The 18,521-nt window shown below is 35.4% G+C and overlaps 2 protein-coding genes across 3 annotated transcripts; one reads left to right on the forward strand and one right to left on the reverse strand.

Moving 5' to 3' along the window:
* Window positions 1-106: 106 nt before the first annotated feature.
* lmf2a (lipase maturation factor 2a) lies at window positions 107-12,575 on the forward strand. The gene is made up of 15 exons (XM_077569642.1): window positions 107-362; window positions 2,601-2,854; window positions 2,924-2,952; window positions 3,917-4,110; window positions 4,515-4,693; window positions 4,784-4,922; window positions 6,421-6,549; window positions 6,620-6,725; window positions 6,807-6,903; window positions 7,025-7,207; window positions 8,048-8,216; window positions 8,337-8,448; window positions 9,943-10,051; window positions 10,229-10,616; window positions 12,428-12,575. The coding sequence occupies exons 1-14, from the start codon at window positions 269-271 to the stop codon at window positions 10,577-10,579; spliced, it is 2,145 nt and encodes a 714-aa protein (XP_077425768.1). The 5' UTR covers window positions 107-268; the 3' UTR covers window positions 10,580-10,616; window positions 12,428-12,575.
* On the reverse strand, window positions 10,689-17,620 carry miox (myo-inositol oxygenase). 2 transcript variants are annotated; one of them, XM_077569651.1, is made up of 10 exons: window positions 17,361-17,620; window positions 17,209-17,283; window positions 16,106-16,186; window positions 15,267-15,491; window positions 15,045-15,112; window positions 13,626-13,766; window positions 13,366-13,433; window positions 12,575-12,655; window positions 12,378-12,490; window positions 10,689-11,176 (listed from the first exon to the last, which is right to left on the reverse strand). In XM_077569651.1, exons 3-10 carry the CDS (start codon window positions 16,126-16,128, stop codon window positions 11,068-11,070), a joined length of 828 nt encoding a protein of 275 aa, XP_077425777.1. In that variant the 5' UTR covers window positions 16,129-16,186; window positions 17,209-17,283; window positions 17,361-17,620; the 3' UTR covers window positions 10,689-11,067. The 2 variants fall into 2 exon arrangements, with proteins under 2 accessions (XP_077425777.1, XP_077425776.1); XM_077569650.1 differs by having other exon boundaries at window positions 12,575-12,624; window positions 13,626-13,735; window positions 15,267-15,429; window positions 17,361-17,613.
* Window positions 17,621-18,521: the final 901 nt, after the last annotated feature.

Below are 18,521 nucleotides of genomic sequence, written 5' to 3' on the forward strand. Positions count from 1 at the left end.
GCATTATCACGGTAATCTCACGGCATTCTCTCACCTTCTCGCGAGGAGTCCAACGCTTGATCAATGAATACTCCGCGGCGGTGGGTGTCGCTAGCGAGTCGCTCACACATAAACGCAAGTAATAAGTTGTGAACGTGGCTAGATATCAGCACGGTAGCCCGCGCTGTCTAGTATCCCGCTCCTTCGCGTCCCATCCCGGCTGGGCGAGCTACTCGAACGTCCCGCGGTCGCAGGGTCGTGCCGCCCAGGATCAAGCTCACTCCCAAACATGGGGGAAACCGTTTTGCCACGGCGCATGTTCCTCTGGTGCATGGCTGTCATCTATTTGATTGCATTTGTTTCGCTCTACATGCAAATTCCAGGTAAGGCAACTTTGAAGATGACATACTGAAGTTGGCTTTACCGAGCTACCTTGCTAATGGTTCGGAACTCGGCACAGCGGCATACGTGACTCGGGGAGGTTCTGTAATGGTGTCCGCCTTTTAAAAGTGAAACTTAAAGAACATTAATCGAAACACACAAACTAATCTGGGGATAAACCCCCAGCTCAGATTTGAACTACATTACCCACAATTCCCAGTGTACAACACTGACAGGTATGTAGGAAATCTGTCTAGAATTGGGTTGGTCGTATGTCATGTTTTTGAACACTGACAGTTATGGGGTAATGAGCCATGGCTATGCATTGTTATTGTAAAACCCTCGAATGTAGTTTGGATGATGACACCATTGCTGATGTGCTTAAATCAGTTTTAACATAAACATAAAAGTACCGGCTTGTTAAAAAATATATATATTCATAGCCCCCTGGGCGTTATTTGTCCATTTTCTGGCTTTTTTTCTGTTTTTCATCAAAGAAAAAGCATTTGAAAAAAATACACTAGGGACCTGACATTTTACCAGGATTGTTTAAAAATGTAGAAGTTCAAAATGGCGCCATGCTGTAATTTATAATTATTACCAAACAGGAGGGAGAGATTCACACAAAGTTGTTGTAATAATGCCCGATTTTGGCTCATTGACTCCCATTATAAATCACAGTTTTTGATATGTTGTAAACCTGATGTGTTATAATGCATTTTCCGCGATTACTGATGCAATCGCTTCTTTGACGAGTCATAAACATGAAAATAGAGGAATTTGTGTGTTTAGAGTGTTAACACAAAAATCCACTATGTGGCGCCAAAGGCTAATAAATGAATACAAAATGCATGCATAAAAAAATTCTATTGTTATGACTTATGGACTTGTTTGAGCCTCTAACTATGTCATATGAAATATATAAATTATTATTTTATTTTATATATATATATATATATATATACACCATAGCTAGTCTTGCTATTAGCATAATACTGCTATTGTTGTCCATAGGGTGCATAAAAAAATTATATTGTTATGACTTATGACCTTGTTTGAGCCTCTAACTATGTCATATGAAATATTCAAATTAGTCTTTTATTTTATATATATATACAGCATAGTTAGTCTTGCTATTAGCATAATACTGCTATTATTGTCCATAGGGGGCATTAAAAAAATAAAATAAAAACTATTTATGTATAGATAGGTCTGATGCCACTGAACATTTTGAGCAGTTGAAAGTGAAAAAAATATTCATAAATGACTAAGTTATCTCACTTCAAAGGAAATGCCTGATTTTGGCAAAATTACAAGAGTTTTGAAAAATGCCATTGTGTAAAAACTGGGCATGTATAAAAAAATTATACTGTTATGACTTATGACCTTGTTTGAGCCTCTAACTATGTCATATGAAATATTCAAATTAGTCTTTTATTTTATATATATATATATATATATATATATATATATATATATATATATATATATATATATATATATACAGCATAGTCTTGCTATTAGCATAATACTGCTATTATTGTCCATAGGGGGCATTCAAAAAATAAAATAAAATAAAAACTATATATGTATAGATAGGTCTGATGCCACTGGACATTTTGAGTGGTTGAAAGTGAAAAAAATATTCATAAATGACTAAGTTATCACACTTCAAAGGAAATGCCAGATTTTGGCAAAATTACAAGAGTTTTGTGCTATTCAGAAAAATGCCATTGTGAAAAACTGGGCATGCATAAAAAAATTATATTTTTTATGACTTATGGACTCATTCAAACCTCTAAATATGTCATATGAAATATTCAAATTAGACCTTTATTTTTTCCTTTATACAGCATAGTTAATTTTGCTGTTAGCATAATACTGCTTTTATTGTCCATAGAGGGCATTAAAAAAAACTTTTTTTTAAAACTATATATGAATAGATAGGTCTGATGCCAGTGAACATTTTGAGCGGTTGAAAGTGAAAAAAATATTCATAAATGACTAAGTTATCACACTTCAAAGGAAATGCCAGATTTTGGCAAAAATGACAAGAATTTAATCAAACTATAATAACGCCCAGGGGTTAATTGTACATAACTTGCTTAAATGTCACAATTAAGTAGTTAGTAAGTACCCACCCAACAAGCATTCTGCCACAAAATTACAACTCACAATCACATTTGGAAACATCAGCTTTAATTGATTCCAATTAAACTCTTTTGTTGGTGTTTTTGTAGGTCTCTATGGCAACGACGGTCTCCTCCCTGCTGGTAAGCAGCTGCGCTTCAGCGGCAAGTCTCTGGGCGAGCAGCTGCTGGACTCGCCCACCCTACTGTGGCTCAGCCCTCACCTGGGCCTTGACACACACACGGCAATGGAGTTGTTGTGCCTGGTGGGGGCGGCGCTCAGCCTGGCCGCCACACTGGTGGCGTCGCTGCGGGACAGCGTGGTCTTCTTCTGCCTCTGGGCTTTGTACTTGTCCATGTACCAGGTAATGTTGACCTACTGCTGGAGATGATAATGTAATATCAAGTAAATAATCACTTTGTTTCTGTGGCAGGTGGGGCAGGTCTTCCTCTACTTCCAATGGTGAGTGGTCACGTTCTTAAAATGGCAGAATGCTGATTAGTTCCTAGAAGCCAAGGGCTCCCAACTTGTATTTATTTTTACTTTACATTAGACATATTGTAGTTTCTGCAATCTGATGGAGTGGACTAGCTTTTAATTTAATTGGGATGCCTGTCACTATACATCGCTGGCATATATAGATGAATAAAGCTACGTTATTTGTAGTAAATAATCCTTTTAGACCAATTTTGTAGAGCTGAGCTATTATGGTGTAAAAATATAACAGACTGATATTGAAATTACAATTAATAAACACATTTATTTATTGATTTAAAAACTTATAAATAAACAAATTACAAAGTAAAATAATAGTGTATTATAAGTGCTAAGATAATAGCAATGAAAAAAATTACTGTCTGTTCCTGCTGTGCATGCCTTGGCCTCATAGGGGCAGTGTGGTGCCATACATGCATGGAGTACACACTCCCATTAAGATAAGAAACGCAGAAGAAGAAATTGTGATTTAGCTTCATTAATATAACTTATTTTTCACAGATCAGGAACACTATGTGCTTTTGAGTATTATATTACCTTTCTTGTATTGTTCTTACAGCGTTTATGAGTTATTATTCACTCACGGAACGCAATGCTAATTTTCTATTAGCCTGTCAATAGTATTTTACATAGACTACGAGCAATAGCACTAACAATGTTTCTAAAACAGTAAGTATGTTTTATATTTAAATTTACAATACTTGTAATTGTTTTTGTTGGGTGTTAAGTTTTACAGTAAACTCCAAGTGGGGTGTCATTAAACAGTAAAGCACGCTCAGGGAGGGTAGAATAACATTCGTCATACATGGTGTATTCAGGGTGCTTAATGAATTCAATGTAATTGTGCAGTTCACGCAACACACCTGATCTCTCACAGCGGCTGAGAATCACTGTTATAAGCCTCTTAACAAGCACTCTGGCTTTCCTCCAGGGACAACTTGCTTCTGGAGACGGGCTTCCTCACCATCCTCGTGGCTCCAATGACTCTCATCAGAGGCTCTCGGGCGGTCTGTGAGCACGACCGCGTCACCTTTTGGCTCGTCCGATGGCTGCTCTTCCGCCTCATGTTTGCCTCCGGAGTGGTGAAGCTCACCTCACGTTGTCCTACTTGGTGGGGTTTAACCGGTATGCCGCCTCTTGCCACTCATACATCTCTTTTGAAGAGTGAAAACAATTATTTTCAACACGTCGTTCACAAACACCTTTGGCAGCATGACCAATTTATGCAGAGATCATGAGTTGTATTCTTTCAGTGACCAAGGCGTTAACTGAATTATGTATGGAGCATTTGCTGAGTGCCGGATAATAAAAGTTTGTGTATTTGACTGTTACCTTATGTCTTCAATACAGTATTACTAAAATAAATGGATTTAAAAATCAATCCCGAAAGCCCATGTACATAATTAACTGTCAGAGATGAAAATGAAGGACATTTTCTTTAGTTAGTTAGAAACGTAAATATAGTTTCAAAACATTTCATTACACTAATCAAGGACTTTTGTTGTTGTTGCCCTATTTGTATCAACCAGCGATGACCTACCACTATGAAACCCAGTGCATTCCCACCCCACTGGCTTGGTTTGCCCACCAGTTGCCCGTGTGGTGGCAGAAGCTGAGCGTGGCGGGCACCTTTACCATCGAGATCGCCATGCCGCTGCTCTTTTTCAGTCCTCTGCGCAGGCTCCGACTCGGCACTTTCTACTTGCAGGTGAGCGGGCGTCACATGTCAGGTCTTGCCTGCAGTAATTTTTCTCATTTGAATGATTTATTTTTTTCCCCCTTTCATTTTTATGTACAGGTGCTGTTGCAAGTGCTGATAATTTTGTCAGGCAACTACAATTTCTTTAATCTCCTGACCATGGCTATTTGCTTGTCCTTGCTGGACGACCGGCATGTGCGCTTCTGGCTGCGCACGGCAGAAGATGCTGAACACAAAGGTGAGACAAATCATGAAGCCTGAACAGTGATCATGCTCTGCACTAAAAATGTACAAGTACGTGACAATTATATATATATATATTTTTTTATTATTTTTATTTTTTTTTTTGTATGGAGTGGGTCACTTTTTTACTCATGACTGCCACCTCTGGCCTAAAGTGTAACTGCATCGTCTGTATGAACCTTGTGCATGACAACTTTAAAAGGGGCCACACTGAAAAGAAAAATACTTTTTTTTTATAACCCCAGCTTAACCCAGGTGTACTTAAAAAAAAAAGGTAATATAAGATTTTTCTCAAAATATTCCAACCTCATAAAATGAAAACATTTTGAGAAATATTTTTGTAATACTAAAATGTTATTGTTAAGTTGCCACTGTATCATTTTCTTGTATCATTCTCATAATTTTTATGACTTACGTCTCATAAAATGACATTTTTCTTATTATACGTAATCAATCTTTGTTTATTTTAGTGAATTTAGTAGTGCTGTTAAAGCATTAACTAATTAATTAATCACAAACAATTATCGCATTAATCATGTTTTAACGCAGATTAATCACGCTATTAATTTGATATATAATTTATATATATATAGGTTGTGTTTCAGCAATAAACATAAGCACATGCATTTAATAAATGTTTGTGTATGACATTCAGAATATTTGTTCATGTCAATCTATTGGGGTCATTTTTTTCAATTTTAAATTATGTAAAGTAATTAACTGATTTGAAAAAGAAGCGGATCAGTATGCTGTGGACAAAATCATAACATTAAATGTCGAAAATATTAACACATAACAGATGCTCTTTAAATTTGGTGTTCAAAAAAATGTTGATAAAAAAACCTTTTTAATTATGCGATTAATCAAAATTAAAAAATGTGATTAATCTGATTTGAAAATGTAATCGTTTGACAGCTCTAGAATTTAGTGATATTATTCTTGTAATTCTATGACTTTAATTAGTTGTTGTTTTTTCTTAACAGTGTGCTCTGAATATGACTTCATACAGAGATTCAAATCTGGATCTCCATACAATTAGCTGTGCTTAACTTTATTCCACAGTATTTCTTCTGCTAGTAATATTGCCGCTTAACTAATATTACAACTTTCGTTTATGATGTTACAGTTCTTATTTTCTACCTTTTTGATATTAAGACTTATTTTATGAAAAATCGTCATTTTCTTCTTCTTTTTTTTCTCTCCACGTTATTCTCTAAATGTATTACTTGTTTATTTTTTTCTTGTTATGTTTTGCCGCAAATACTAATATGTATCACAAACATGATATTTGAAACCAGATCTCCTGCTGTAAGGCACAAGCTGGATAATGCAACTTCTCCTCTTATTGTAAAATTCCTCAAAGTACAATTGTAAAACTCGCCATGCCGTTCAAAATGGAAACTTTGTTCTGGTAACGTTTTGGCTACGACGGTTCTTTTCTGTTGGTGTGACCCTAAAACAACTTCATGCATTCTATACTTAACTCCATTCAGAGTCCAAACTGTGGTCGTGGCTGCGTTACATTCTGGAGCTTGCTGTCTTGTCTCTGATTATCTTTGGCGCAATCGTGTGTTTTGACCTGAAAGTGGACACGACGACGAGAGCCATTACTTCCAAAATGGGTACGGTTTGTATGAAAAGGCTGTCTTTAAGTATACACATGCAAAATTCATGTTTTAAAATATCTTTCAGCTTTCACCTACCACCACTTTAACCACTTTCTGAAAAGTGCCATCTTCCCATGCGTGTGGGTCGGCGTTCTCTCCCTCACTTGGGAGATTCTCGCAGCCATGCACAGGTACCGCTCCTGTGTTTGCGTGTGCGCGGCACTATTCGTAGTGGCTTGTTTTGATATTTAAAAAATGACATTTCTTCCCAGGTGTGCGTGTGTCTCTGGTTTCCTCAGGAGGTTTTGGTCTACACTCCAGTGGACGGTATTTGCTGCCGCCGCCGCCGCCATGTTCGCTATCAGTCTGGTGAGTTGAACTTCACATGTCGGTGTTAACAAGAGCAAGAGCCAATATTTTGAATAACAAAATATGTTTGCCCATTTGCAAGGATTGTATCCAGCATTTTTTATTTATTTATTTTCTGCAGGTGCCATTCACCTACATAGAATATGACTCCACTTCCAAGCTGTGGCCCGACGTGCGTCGAGCCTACAGTGTTGTGGATCGCTACCAGCTGGTTAACTCGTACGGGTTGTTCCGAAGGATGACTGGCGTGGGTGGGCGGCCCGAGGTCGTCATAGAGGGGAGTAACGACGGCATCACCTGGACGGTGAGAGGGGCAAAACTAAGTATTTGTTCTGAATCACTATCTGCTGAGGAAGGGGTTTTTTTTGTTTGTTTGTTTTTTGGTTTTTTTGCTGCAGACTCGGTATATAGTGTCCTTAATGTATTCCTCACAATATGGATGGAAAAAAGGCTTAATTTGTGTTGATTTTGTAAAATACTGAACGTTTAGTTCATGACGTCATGTAATTTATTCATTTATTTTGGAAGGTCTACCAGTTGATGTTGCTCTGGTTCATTGTAACTATATGAAAGCAATGACATAATGGCAAGGGGGTTCAAAATCCATTTTTATCACACTGAAGAGTGAACAGAACTAAAAGGTCCTCTATAAAAATCCCAATTCAATGGGACCTTGGCTTACAAGTCCTCTAATTGAAGAATTTTTCGAGTCATGAGCAATCGCTTGTTTGTTTGTTTTTTAGCCAAAATTTGATTTTCAAATAAGGTTCAGGCTTTCTGCCACTAGATGGCGGCAGTGAACCTCATAACCATCAGTCCACGTAATTAATTAGTACAGGTACAGTTGTGTTTTGTGCTCACATTTTTTGGATTATGTTTTTAAGTCAAGGTACGAACCGCATGTGGCTTTTTTAATCCATCTGCTGTGGTTCTTTGACTTTGGAAAATAAATCATGAGTATTTAATTTAAAATAATTACATTTTTTTTAATTTATTTAAAATTTGAAGATTTTGAAAATGTGGAAAAAATTATATTAAAAAAAATGTGGGGAAAAAATTTGAAAATGTGATGATTGCTCTTGAAACATTCAAATCAATCATCTTTTTGTGGCACCTTTTTTTTCTTCTTCTTCTTCCCTTGCAGGAAATCGACTTTATGTACAAACCTGGCAACCTGAGCGCTCCGCCCCCAATGGTGACGCCCCACCAGCCCCGCTTAGACTGGCAGATGTGGTTCGCCGCCCTCGGTAGCCACACGCAGGCGCCGTGGTTCACCAGCCTCGTGCACCGACTCCTGCAGGGCAAGAAGGACGGTAGGGCCGCTTCTGAAACTGAAGTCTGCTCCTTGTCAGACAATGTACGTGAATAGAGGCTAGCAGCGATTGCGCATTTGGCTGCTTTCATGGCCGACACATTTTATTTGTGTGGCGCAGTCGTCGAGCTGATCCAGACAGATGTCACTCGCTACCCTTTCCACCAGCAGCCCCCTGCCTATCTGCGAGCCCACCGCTACCGATACTGGTTTACCGAACCCAAAGAGGATGGGTTAGTAGAACTCACATTCAGGTTCAAAATCAAATACTTAACTAATTCACTGCCATTGACGGCTATAGACGTAAAAAATTCATTTGAACTATTTCTAATAGTTTATTAAACATTTTTTTCTACTTTTGTTAACAAGAGTATGAACACCTAGAAAGTTCAAAAATTTAATAGCCTGATACCCCTAATTTTTAATAATCTTTTCTCTTTTTTTTAATCGCGTCAGGCGATTAAAATCTTTAATTGTAATTAATTGCATTTTAATAGTTAACTCATGATTAATCACAAATTTTAGATCTGAACTATTTCTAATAGTTGAATGTTTTTTTTTCTACTTTTGTTAACAAAAGTATGAACACCTAGAAAATTCAAAAATTTTATAGCCTGATGCCCCTAATTTTTAATCATCTTTTCTCTTCTTTTTTTTTTATCGCATCAGGCGATTAAAATCTTTAATTGTTATTAATAGTTAACTCATGATTAATCACAAATTTTATATCTGAACTATTTCTAATAGTTGAACGTTTTTTTTTCTACTTTTGTAAAATTCAAAAATTTTATAGCCTGATGCCCCTAATTTTTAATCATCTTTTCTCTTTTTTTTTTTTATCGCATCAGGCGATTAAAATCTTTAATTGTTAATTAATCACATTTTAATAGTTAACTCATGATTAATCACAAATTTTATATCTGAACTATTTCTAATAGTTGAATGTTTTTTTTTCTACTTTTGTTAACAAAAGTATGAACACCTAGAAAATTCAAAAATTTTATAGCCTGATGCCCCTAATTTTTAATCATCTTTTCTCTTCTTTTTTTTTATCGCAGCAGGCGATTCAAATCTTTAATTGTTATTAATAGTTAACTCATGATTAATCACAAATTTTATATCTGAACTATTTCTAATAGTTGAACGTTTCTTTTTTTCTACTTTTGTTAACAAAAGTATGAACACCTAGAAAAATCAAAAATTTTATAGCCTGATGCCCCTAATTTTTAATCATCTTTTCTCTTCTTTTTTTTTATCGCATCAGGCGATTAAAATCTTTAATTGTTATTAATCACATTTTAATAGTTAACTCATGATTAATCACAAATTTTATATCTGAACTATTTCTAATAGTTGAACGTTTCTTTTTTTCTACTTTTGTTAACAAAAGTATGAACACCTAGAAAAATCAAAAATTTTATAGCCTGATGCCCCTAATTTTTAATCATCTTTTCTCTTCTTTTTTTTTATCGCATCAGGCGATTAAAATCTTTAATTGTTATTAATCACATTTTAATAGTTAACTCATGATTAATCACAAATTTTATATCTGTTCTAAATGTACAATCAAACATTTTTTCTAGGTTTTCATACTCTTATTAACAAAAGTGGGGGAAAAATGTGAAACTAATAGAAAAAGTTCAAATGAATTTTTGACGTCTATAACCGTCACCGGCAGTGAATGAGTTAAATAACGGGTACAGTAATAAGATGCTGCCTGTGTACAGAACAAACCCGCAGCGCTGGTGGAGGCGGGTCTACAGTGATGAATTTTACCCTGTTGTGTATCTGGGCCACCCGTTCCTCGAAAGCATGCTCCAGCAACATGGACTCAAGGTACATTTGGGGGTGGGGGGGCTTGCATACTTTTTTTCTTGTATAGACTTTAAAAAAATAATTATAATAAATTTTAAGGTTTGCTAAAACAGATGAAAGGCATTTCAGTGCATTTCAACAGGTTGCTGCTTACTTCACTCTAAACCGAGCATTATTGTATGAATAACAACTTGGCAGGACAAGTCGCCTCCACGCCGCCTGTTGAACTCCGCCGTAGCCCGGTCGGTGCGGTGGGTGCGCGCCCAGGTGTCGGGCGTCCACGCACCAACGCTCATCTGGACCCTGGTCGGTTGCAGCGCCACCTTGTGCCTGCTGCTGGCGTTACCCAGGAGGCAAAAGCACGCCGCGGGCATTTCCCATCCGAAAGAGGCTCCGGCCGACGCAAAAAAGACGGCGGATGAGGAAAAAGAGGATTATGTGGGTAAAAAGGATGGTGAGGAGAATGAGAAAGAGGATGTCACTGATGATGATGATGAGGATGATGAAGATGAAGAGGAGGGAGAAGTAGTAGAGTCAGAAGACCAGTGAGAGAAAAAGGGCTGACGTTACCAAATTGAGCAAAGAGGTATGTGTGTATATATTTGTACTTTGTTTTGGGCTCACTTGTGTACATGTTCGTATGAAATATCACTTTGAATGATTTATTTTGTAATTTTATTTAGGGAAACACTCACTTTGCAACCAACATGAACCCAGAAGTTGCATGCAAGCATTTTTTCTACTTGTGGTAACTTCAAGTTGTGTCAATGTAGCACTTTTATACACACAAACACGTCTTTTCTTTGTGTGCACTACATAAAAAAAACGTTTTGTTTTTTTAAAATTGAAATACAATAAATGGTTGTCTTCAAAGTCGTTTTTCTCCAACAACTGCTTCATACCTGTCACAACTGCTTCATACCTGTCATACCTGTCACAAAACAACATATAGCGACTAAATATTGGAAATTAGTGTGGTTAAATAAAAAAAAAAAAACCCTGTTTGGTGGTGAATGAATAATTTTCGCTGTGCTCTTTCACCACTTCAGTATGCCGGGACAGTACTTGTCGATCAGTGACTGATAGTACGGACGCAGCTTCTCCACGTCAGGCAGCTCCGACGCTTTTGTGTAGAGATCGAATTTGCTGCAAGGAAAACGCACACAGAGGTCCAGTTAAGGTCAAAATTCTTAGTCCCTACTGAAACTAATAGACATTTCCTGAAAATACTGCACAATGTTAGAAGTTTGTGTCACGTCAAAATACTTCTGTGACACAAATTACTACTTTTCTGTAAGCCAGAGGTTTGGTGACATTTTACGGCGTTAATGAAAGAGCACAAAAAGTGGATCATGTTCGTTTTATGAAAGTAACATTTTACATACACTCTTAATTTTTATTTTTTTTACAAATAACCTGATACGCCTTAAAATTCAAATGTGGCACTTGAGCGCAACAATTTGCTTACACCTGATCTATTAAATCACATGTATTATGAGGGAGGACTAGATTTGTAAAAAAATGTGTAATATAATATTAAAAACTACTTTTGTATAGAGGACAGGGATAGACATTCCGATATTTAGCACTTTGATGAATATTGGCATCTGCCATTTTGAAGAATCAAATGGCCAATAATAGATATATTTAAAAAAGTGTTAACTTCAAGGAACTAATTATTTAAATTTTTAGGGTTGCTGCTAACTTTGGGAACTCTCTGCACATTTTTATTTTATTTTTTATTTTAAATTAAAACTAAGTAAAAAATAAATACTTCAAATATTTTGAAATTTTGAATACTTTATTTACTGTAGAAAACAATTGTTTTTAGTTTTTATTTAACTTTTGAAAATATGCTACTGCCCCTTGGGAGATCCCGGAACGTTTTGTTAGATTTTTAAAACAAAGATTTTTTTTTTTTGTAAAAAAACAAACAAACTAAAAGTTACTCAGTAAAAATGCTTTATAAATAAATAAAAAATGAAGAGCTGGAGTTTATTTTATTTAATTTTTTTCAAATTTTGATGCCAATATTTTACCTTTTAGTGAAAATGAATATCAGCTCCAAATATCAGTTATCGTCGTTCTTGACTACTAATAATCTGTATCGTTATCGGCCCTGAAAACAAACTTATTGGTCTATCTCTAATAGAGTATATAATAAAAAAAATACTTTTTTTTCTTTAAACGGCTGTTTTCTTTGTTCTTACGAACCAAAAAAAATAATGTCTTACAGTCATCATGTCACTGGAGAACATACAGATTTTTTCTGCATGTCTTGAATAGGGCTTTTTAATTTTGACTTTAATCCAAGTCAACTGCAAACAACAAATTGTCCGCCACTCACTTAAACTCGTTTAGCCAAGGTCGCATTTGCAGGTCTTTGTCGTCACACAGGTACATGTAGTCGCCTTGGGAGTGCCAGGGGTAGAAGGAATGGTAGCGGATCATGTTGAGGCCCTGCGAGGACGGCACACAAACAGCGTGGCACTGAGTCGGTATGTGACGGCAGGGATGTATGACTCAACGAGGGCTGTTACTTGCCTCCTCGGGGATGTTGCACTTGTTGAACTGCAGAACGCGGTAAAGGTACTCTGAGGCACACAACACCAAGACATCATAGACCTGCAATAGCTTGGCTTCAATCCACACTTTTTGATCTTTGGTTGGTTTATATTAGTTTTCTTTTTTACTGCTAATTTGATTTGAGCAAACAAAGTGAACTATTAACCATATCTACTATAAAATACTATCTCTGATTTTAACTTATTCACTGCCATTGACGGCTATAGACGTCAAAAATTTATTTGAACTCTTTCTATTAGTTTAACATTTTTTTCCACATTTGTTAACAAGAGTATGAAAACCTAGAATTGTTTTTTATTGTACATTTAGAACAGATATAAAATGTGTGATTAATCGTGAGTTAACTAATAAAGTCATGCGATTAATTCAGATTTTAAAAAAATGATTGCCTGACGCCTCTAATTTTTAATCTTTTTTTTTTGTATCGCGTCAGGCGATTAAATTATTTAATTGCATGGCTTCAATACTTAACTCATGATTAATCACAAATTTTATATCTGTTCTAAATGTACAATAATTTTTTTCTAGGTTTTCATACTCTTGTTAACAGAAGTGAAAAAAAATGTTAAACTAATAGAAATAGTTCAAATTAATATTTGACGTCTATAGCCGTCAATGGCAGTGAATGAGTTAAAATGCTATGACTAATTAAAATATATAATACAGCTTATATCAAAGGACCATAGTAAATAACACTTTTGGACCCAAATTCAAAAATAACACAACTCTTTTTAGAGTGTGTTACTCACCATCATGGCCCCAGGACATAAGGACATTGTCAAGCCCGCAGTTTTCTTTGTAGATTCCATATTTTGAGCTGAACAAAAACATCAGAATACATGAAAAGTAGTTCACCTTTAAGAAAATAGTGATTGTCACGTAAAAAAAAAGAAAAAAATTAGCTGTACTTCATTTGTGCGATCAGTTTTCTTTTAAGAATAAATCAGCCCATCAAACCTTGACAACAAATCTTGCTTTTGGGTGTCAGTTTTAGCGGGAGCATATCTACTTGTATCTGGGATTTGTGTCGTCCGGGTTCTCTTTGAAGGTGCTGTCTCGGAACACGATGGAGTCTTGAAACGCGCAGCCCACGGGGAACGTGTCACCCACCACGGCCCACTGTGGACGGATGTGGAAGAAAGACCATGGGCTACAAGTAGAATATTTCCATGTAAACAGAGCATGTTCCAGGTTGAGAATATATTCATAATATATATATATCAAATGATGCTAAATATATTATTAGCCTGACTGATATTAAATCTCATTCACTGCCATTGACGGCTATAAACAAAAATAATTCATTTGAACTATTTCTATTAGTTTAACATTTTCCCCACTTTTGTTAACAAGAGTATGAAAAAAGATTTTTTTTTATTGTACAATTAGAAAATGTGTGATTAATCGTGAGTTAACTAGTGAAGTCATTAATTAGCTATTAATTATGATTTAAAAAAATTAATCGCCTGATGCTATTAATTGTTAATCTTTTCTTTAAAATATTTTTTTACAATAAAATAAAAATAATTAAATTACTTTTTTTAATAAAAAAGAAGAAACTATTGTTAAAAATTAGCATTTTTTTCATAATTAATCCCATGACTTCACTAGTTAACTCACGATTAATCACAAATTTTATATATTTTCTAAATGTACAGTAAAAAATTTTTTTCTAGGTTTTCATACTCTTGTTGACGTCTATAGCCGTCAATGGCAGTGAATGAGTTAAGGATTGCATATCCATTTATTAACTCATTCCCTGCCATAAATTCATTTGAACTATTTCTATTAGTTTCAAATGTTTTACACTTTTGTTAACAAGAGTATGAAAACCTAGAGAGAGAAAAAAATATTGTACATTTAGAATTGCGATTACACATTTTAATCCCCTGATGCCCCTAATTTTTAATAATCTTTTTTTAATTAGGTGATTAATTTTTTTCATTGTAATTAATCGCATGACTTCACTAGTTAACTCACGATTAATCACAAACTATATCTGTTCTAAATGTACAATAAAAAAACATTATAGGTTTTCATACTCTTGTTAACAAATGTGGAAAAATGTTAAACTAATAGAAATAGTTCAAATGAATTTTTGACGTATATAACCGTCAATGGCAGTGAATGAGTTCATTTTGAAGGTTGATGCCAATTTCCCATAAAAAGTACACACATTTAAGGTATGTGTAGGTTCACAGATTTAACACATTGGTGAATCTAAAAATCTATTTTAGTTAGACCTGAAACAGCCGCAGTTTCATATATTTGTTGTTTTGGTTCAGTTTCAGAAAAAATATCACATTTCAGCAGTAAAAACAACATTTAGGGGATTTTTATTGCTGCCATATGTCAAAATGCTTAACATTTGACATGAACAGTAGGTAAGAGTTGATAATAAAAAAAAAAAACTTTAATTGCGTCTTACCTGAGGTTCCCCCCACAGCGCCATAACTTTCCCAACATCGTGAATCAGACCCACGAGCTGGAACCATTCTGGAAGGAAGACATTTAACATATACATGATACAGAATCCATTATTTATGTACTCAACTGGTATTTACATGAACACAATCCTGTGTCATTTTGCATTAATTTACTACTTTTATACCTTTCACGCTCTCATGAAGGTGTCGGTGACCGTACGTACCTTTGTCTGGATGCGCTCTGCGAACGCCCTCGGCCGTCTGGAAGGCGTGCAAGGAGTTGGGGAAGTTCACGTCTGGATCGGACTCGTCCACCAGCTGGTCCAGGGACATGACGGCGTCCATCACGGGCATCTCGGCATGGGTGCAGCCACTCCATTCCAAGTGCTGCGGGGAAGGCCCAAAGGTAGCGGTACCCTGGATTTATTTCTGTTGTAGTCTTCCGAACTCTGAATGTCATTAGCACTTAGTCATGCTTCATTTTGGAACATGGAACCATTTGAATACGATAAAAAAAGCCTAAAGTTATTGAAAATGTTAGCATTAGCAAACAGCAACACCCCACAGTAGATGGCGAGGGGTGAGCAGTGGCTCATTTGCATGAGATGGGGCAGCATTGTTCTTAACACATTACAACATTGGTCCAAAATAATTATGTTCAACCCCCTCTCTAAGTATAATTATATATATATATATATATATATATATATATTAAACGACAGTTCAGTGTTGTCTATTATTCTTAATATTTTTTTCCTAATTAATTGGCTGATTGATTAATTTTTCCTAATTAATTGGCTGATTGATTAATTTGCTATCAGAATTTTCTGCTAAATTTCACCAACGGCCTGAAAAAAATCCATATCAGATAATGATAATGGCAGTCGAACACCAAAGGTTAGACTGCACTGAAGATATGGGTTAACCAATTCAAATTTCCGACTGAACATGACCTGGCTCGGTGACTTAATAGATAATCGGTCAATAACACCCCATCTCCCACCCCCCAAAAAGTTCACAAAACATGGATTCACAGAATGTGTGTTATTGTGTGCAGTCTCACCTTTCGCTTGACAAAGTCCACATTCTGGTTGGTGTGCATCAGCTTGTATGTGTCGTACACATGGTCAGCGACAGTCCCCTTCTGAAGAGACGCAATCGCCGTTATTTTCATTCATATCAATTTGCATTTGCGTGCATAAAAGTGTCAATTTACGACAGCTGTTGTGTAGGGTTGCTGCAGGTGTACCTAATAAACTGTCCAGTGAGTAGCCATGCATGAACGTACTGAAAAACTGATTCTCAGTTTTGGCCTAAACATTCCCACACACATATATATATATATATATATATATATATATATATATATATATATATATATATGTGTGTGTTCAAGTAATAATGTGCCTATACATCCATTTTAATACATGAGTATACGGTGTAAAACTTAAATTGAGTTTAGTTTACAATTCTGTTGACTAAATATATAATGACTTTTTAAAATAAATTTTGAGGATTACAGCTAACAACAAAAAACATAATTAACTCATTCACTGCCATTGACGGCTACAGATGTCAAAAATTCATTCGAACTATTTCTATTAGTTCAACATTTTTTCCCACTTTTGTCAACAAGAGTTATGAAAACCTAGAATTTTTTTTATTGTATTAGAACAGATGTAAAATATGTGATTAATCGTGAGTTAACTAGTGAAGTCATGCAATTAATTGTAATCAAATTGTAATCGCCTGATGCCCGTGATTTTTAATAATCTTTTCTTAAATTAAAAAAAAGTTCATAAAAAATAAAATTATTTTATTATTTTTTCAAAAAAGAAAAAAAAAGAAAAGCTAATTAAAAATTAGGAGCATCAGGATTTTAATTGTAATTAATCGCATGCTTCACTAGTTAACTCACGATTAATCACTAATTTTATTTTAAATGTACAAAAAAATTTGAGGTTTTCATACTCTTGTTAACAAAAGTAGGAAAAAAATGTTAATGCTAATAGAAATAGTTAGTCAATGGCAGTGTATCCACAGGTGCATTTCAGTAGTTCCTACCAACTGTCAACATTTTTTTTTTCTGTAATATCATTCAATCTGTTCAATTTCGGTCTTTGCACATATACTGTACATTGACAATTCATTTGTTTATTAACTTGCCTCAAAGTTTCTGTAGTCTTCCTTTTTGTTTTTCTGTGTCAGATTTGTGTGATAATCCAGATATGGGTCTGGACCCTGCAACAACAACAACAATACCATTCAGATTTACATAACATACAGTATATAACGTTTTCCTGAAGAAGCCTACTTACCAAGTTGATGCCACTCATGTTTGTAAGATGACAAGTTGTTGTTGTTGTCTTACCAATTTATATGTTGCATCCACTCTGTGTGTCCAGTCACCGTTTAACCAAACTTCAGTGAAACCGACGGGGTCTTTGTATTCAACATTGACCTTTGTGTGTTTATGCAATCCTGCCCATGTTCGAGTTTTCCAATAACTTGTTTCCACCTGCCAAGAAGTGCTCAGTGTGCTTCTTTGTCGACACCAACTAGTTGATCTTTAATGCCGCCGAAAACAGCACTTTTTTACTCCTATAAAACCTGCCAACCCAGCTTTGACGTCACATCACTTGTGATACGGTACTTGTGATGCATGTGGATCCAAATCAAATAAGATTTGCGAAACAGCGGGCGGGCTAAGAACAGATCGATCGGCATTTGGACGTGCGTGTGACGACAAAAACTGAATTGAGTTCGTCAGACTTAGTGCAGCCATGATCAACGTTGAAATCTCACAGATCTCAAAGATTACGATTGACAGGACGGACGTCAACACGACCAACAATTGCACCGACTGCAGAATGCTCCATCTATAGTTTTTGAGTGCATCAAACATCCAACATTACTATCAATCAATATAATTAACTTTTAAGAACGTAATTTCATGTTTACTACACTTGGGTTATCATTTGTTTCATGATCGTAAATATTAAAGTGGTGATAACTACAGAATGTCACAAATAAGAATTTGAGAAGGAGAAAATCTTTTCACAGCACTTTGTGTAGTATTATTAGGCTCTTAACTCATTCACTGCCATTGACGGCTATAGACGTCAAAAATTCATTTGAACTATTTCTAGTTTTATTTTTTTCCACTTTTGTCAACAATAATTTTTTTATTGTACATTTAGAACAGATATAAAATGTATGATTAATCACGAGTTAACTATTGAAGTCATGCGATTAATTACAATTTAAAAAATTAATTGACGCACCTCATTTTTAATAATCATTTTTTTATTAGGGGCATCGGGCGATTAAATTTTTTAATTGTAATTAATCACATGACATCACTAGTTAACTCCCGATTAATCACACATTTTATATCTTCTAAATGTACAATAAAACAAAATTCTAGGTTTTCATACTCGTTAACAAAAGTGAAAAAAAGAAGTGAAACATAGAAATAG

This window comes from Vanacampus margaritifer, chromosome 6 (genome assembly GCF_051991255.1).
Source record: "Vanacampus margaritifer isolate UIUO_Vmar chromosome 6, RoL_Vmar_1.0, whole genome shotgun sequence".
NCBI classification, from domain to species: domain Eukaryota; kingdom Metazoa; phylum Chordata; class Actinopteri; order Syngnathiformes; family Syngnathidae; genus Vanacampus; species Vanacampus margaritifer.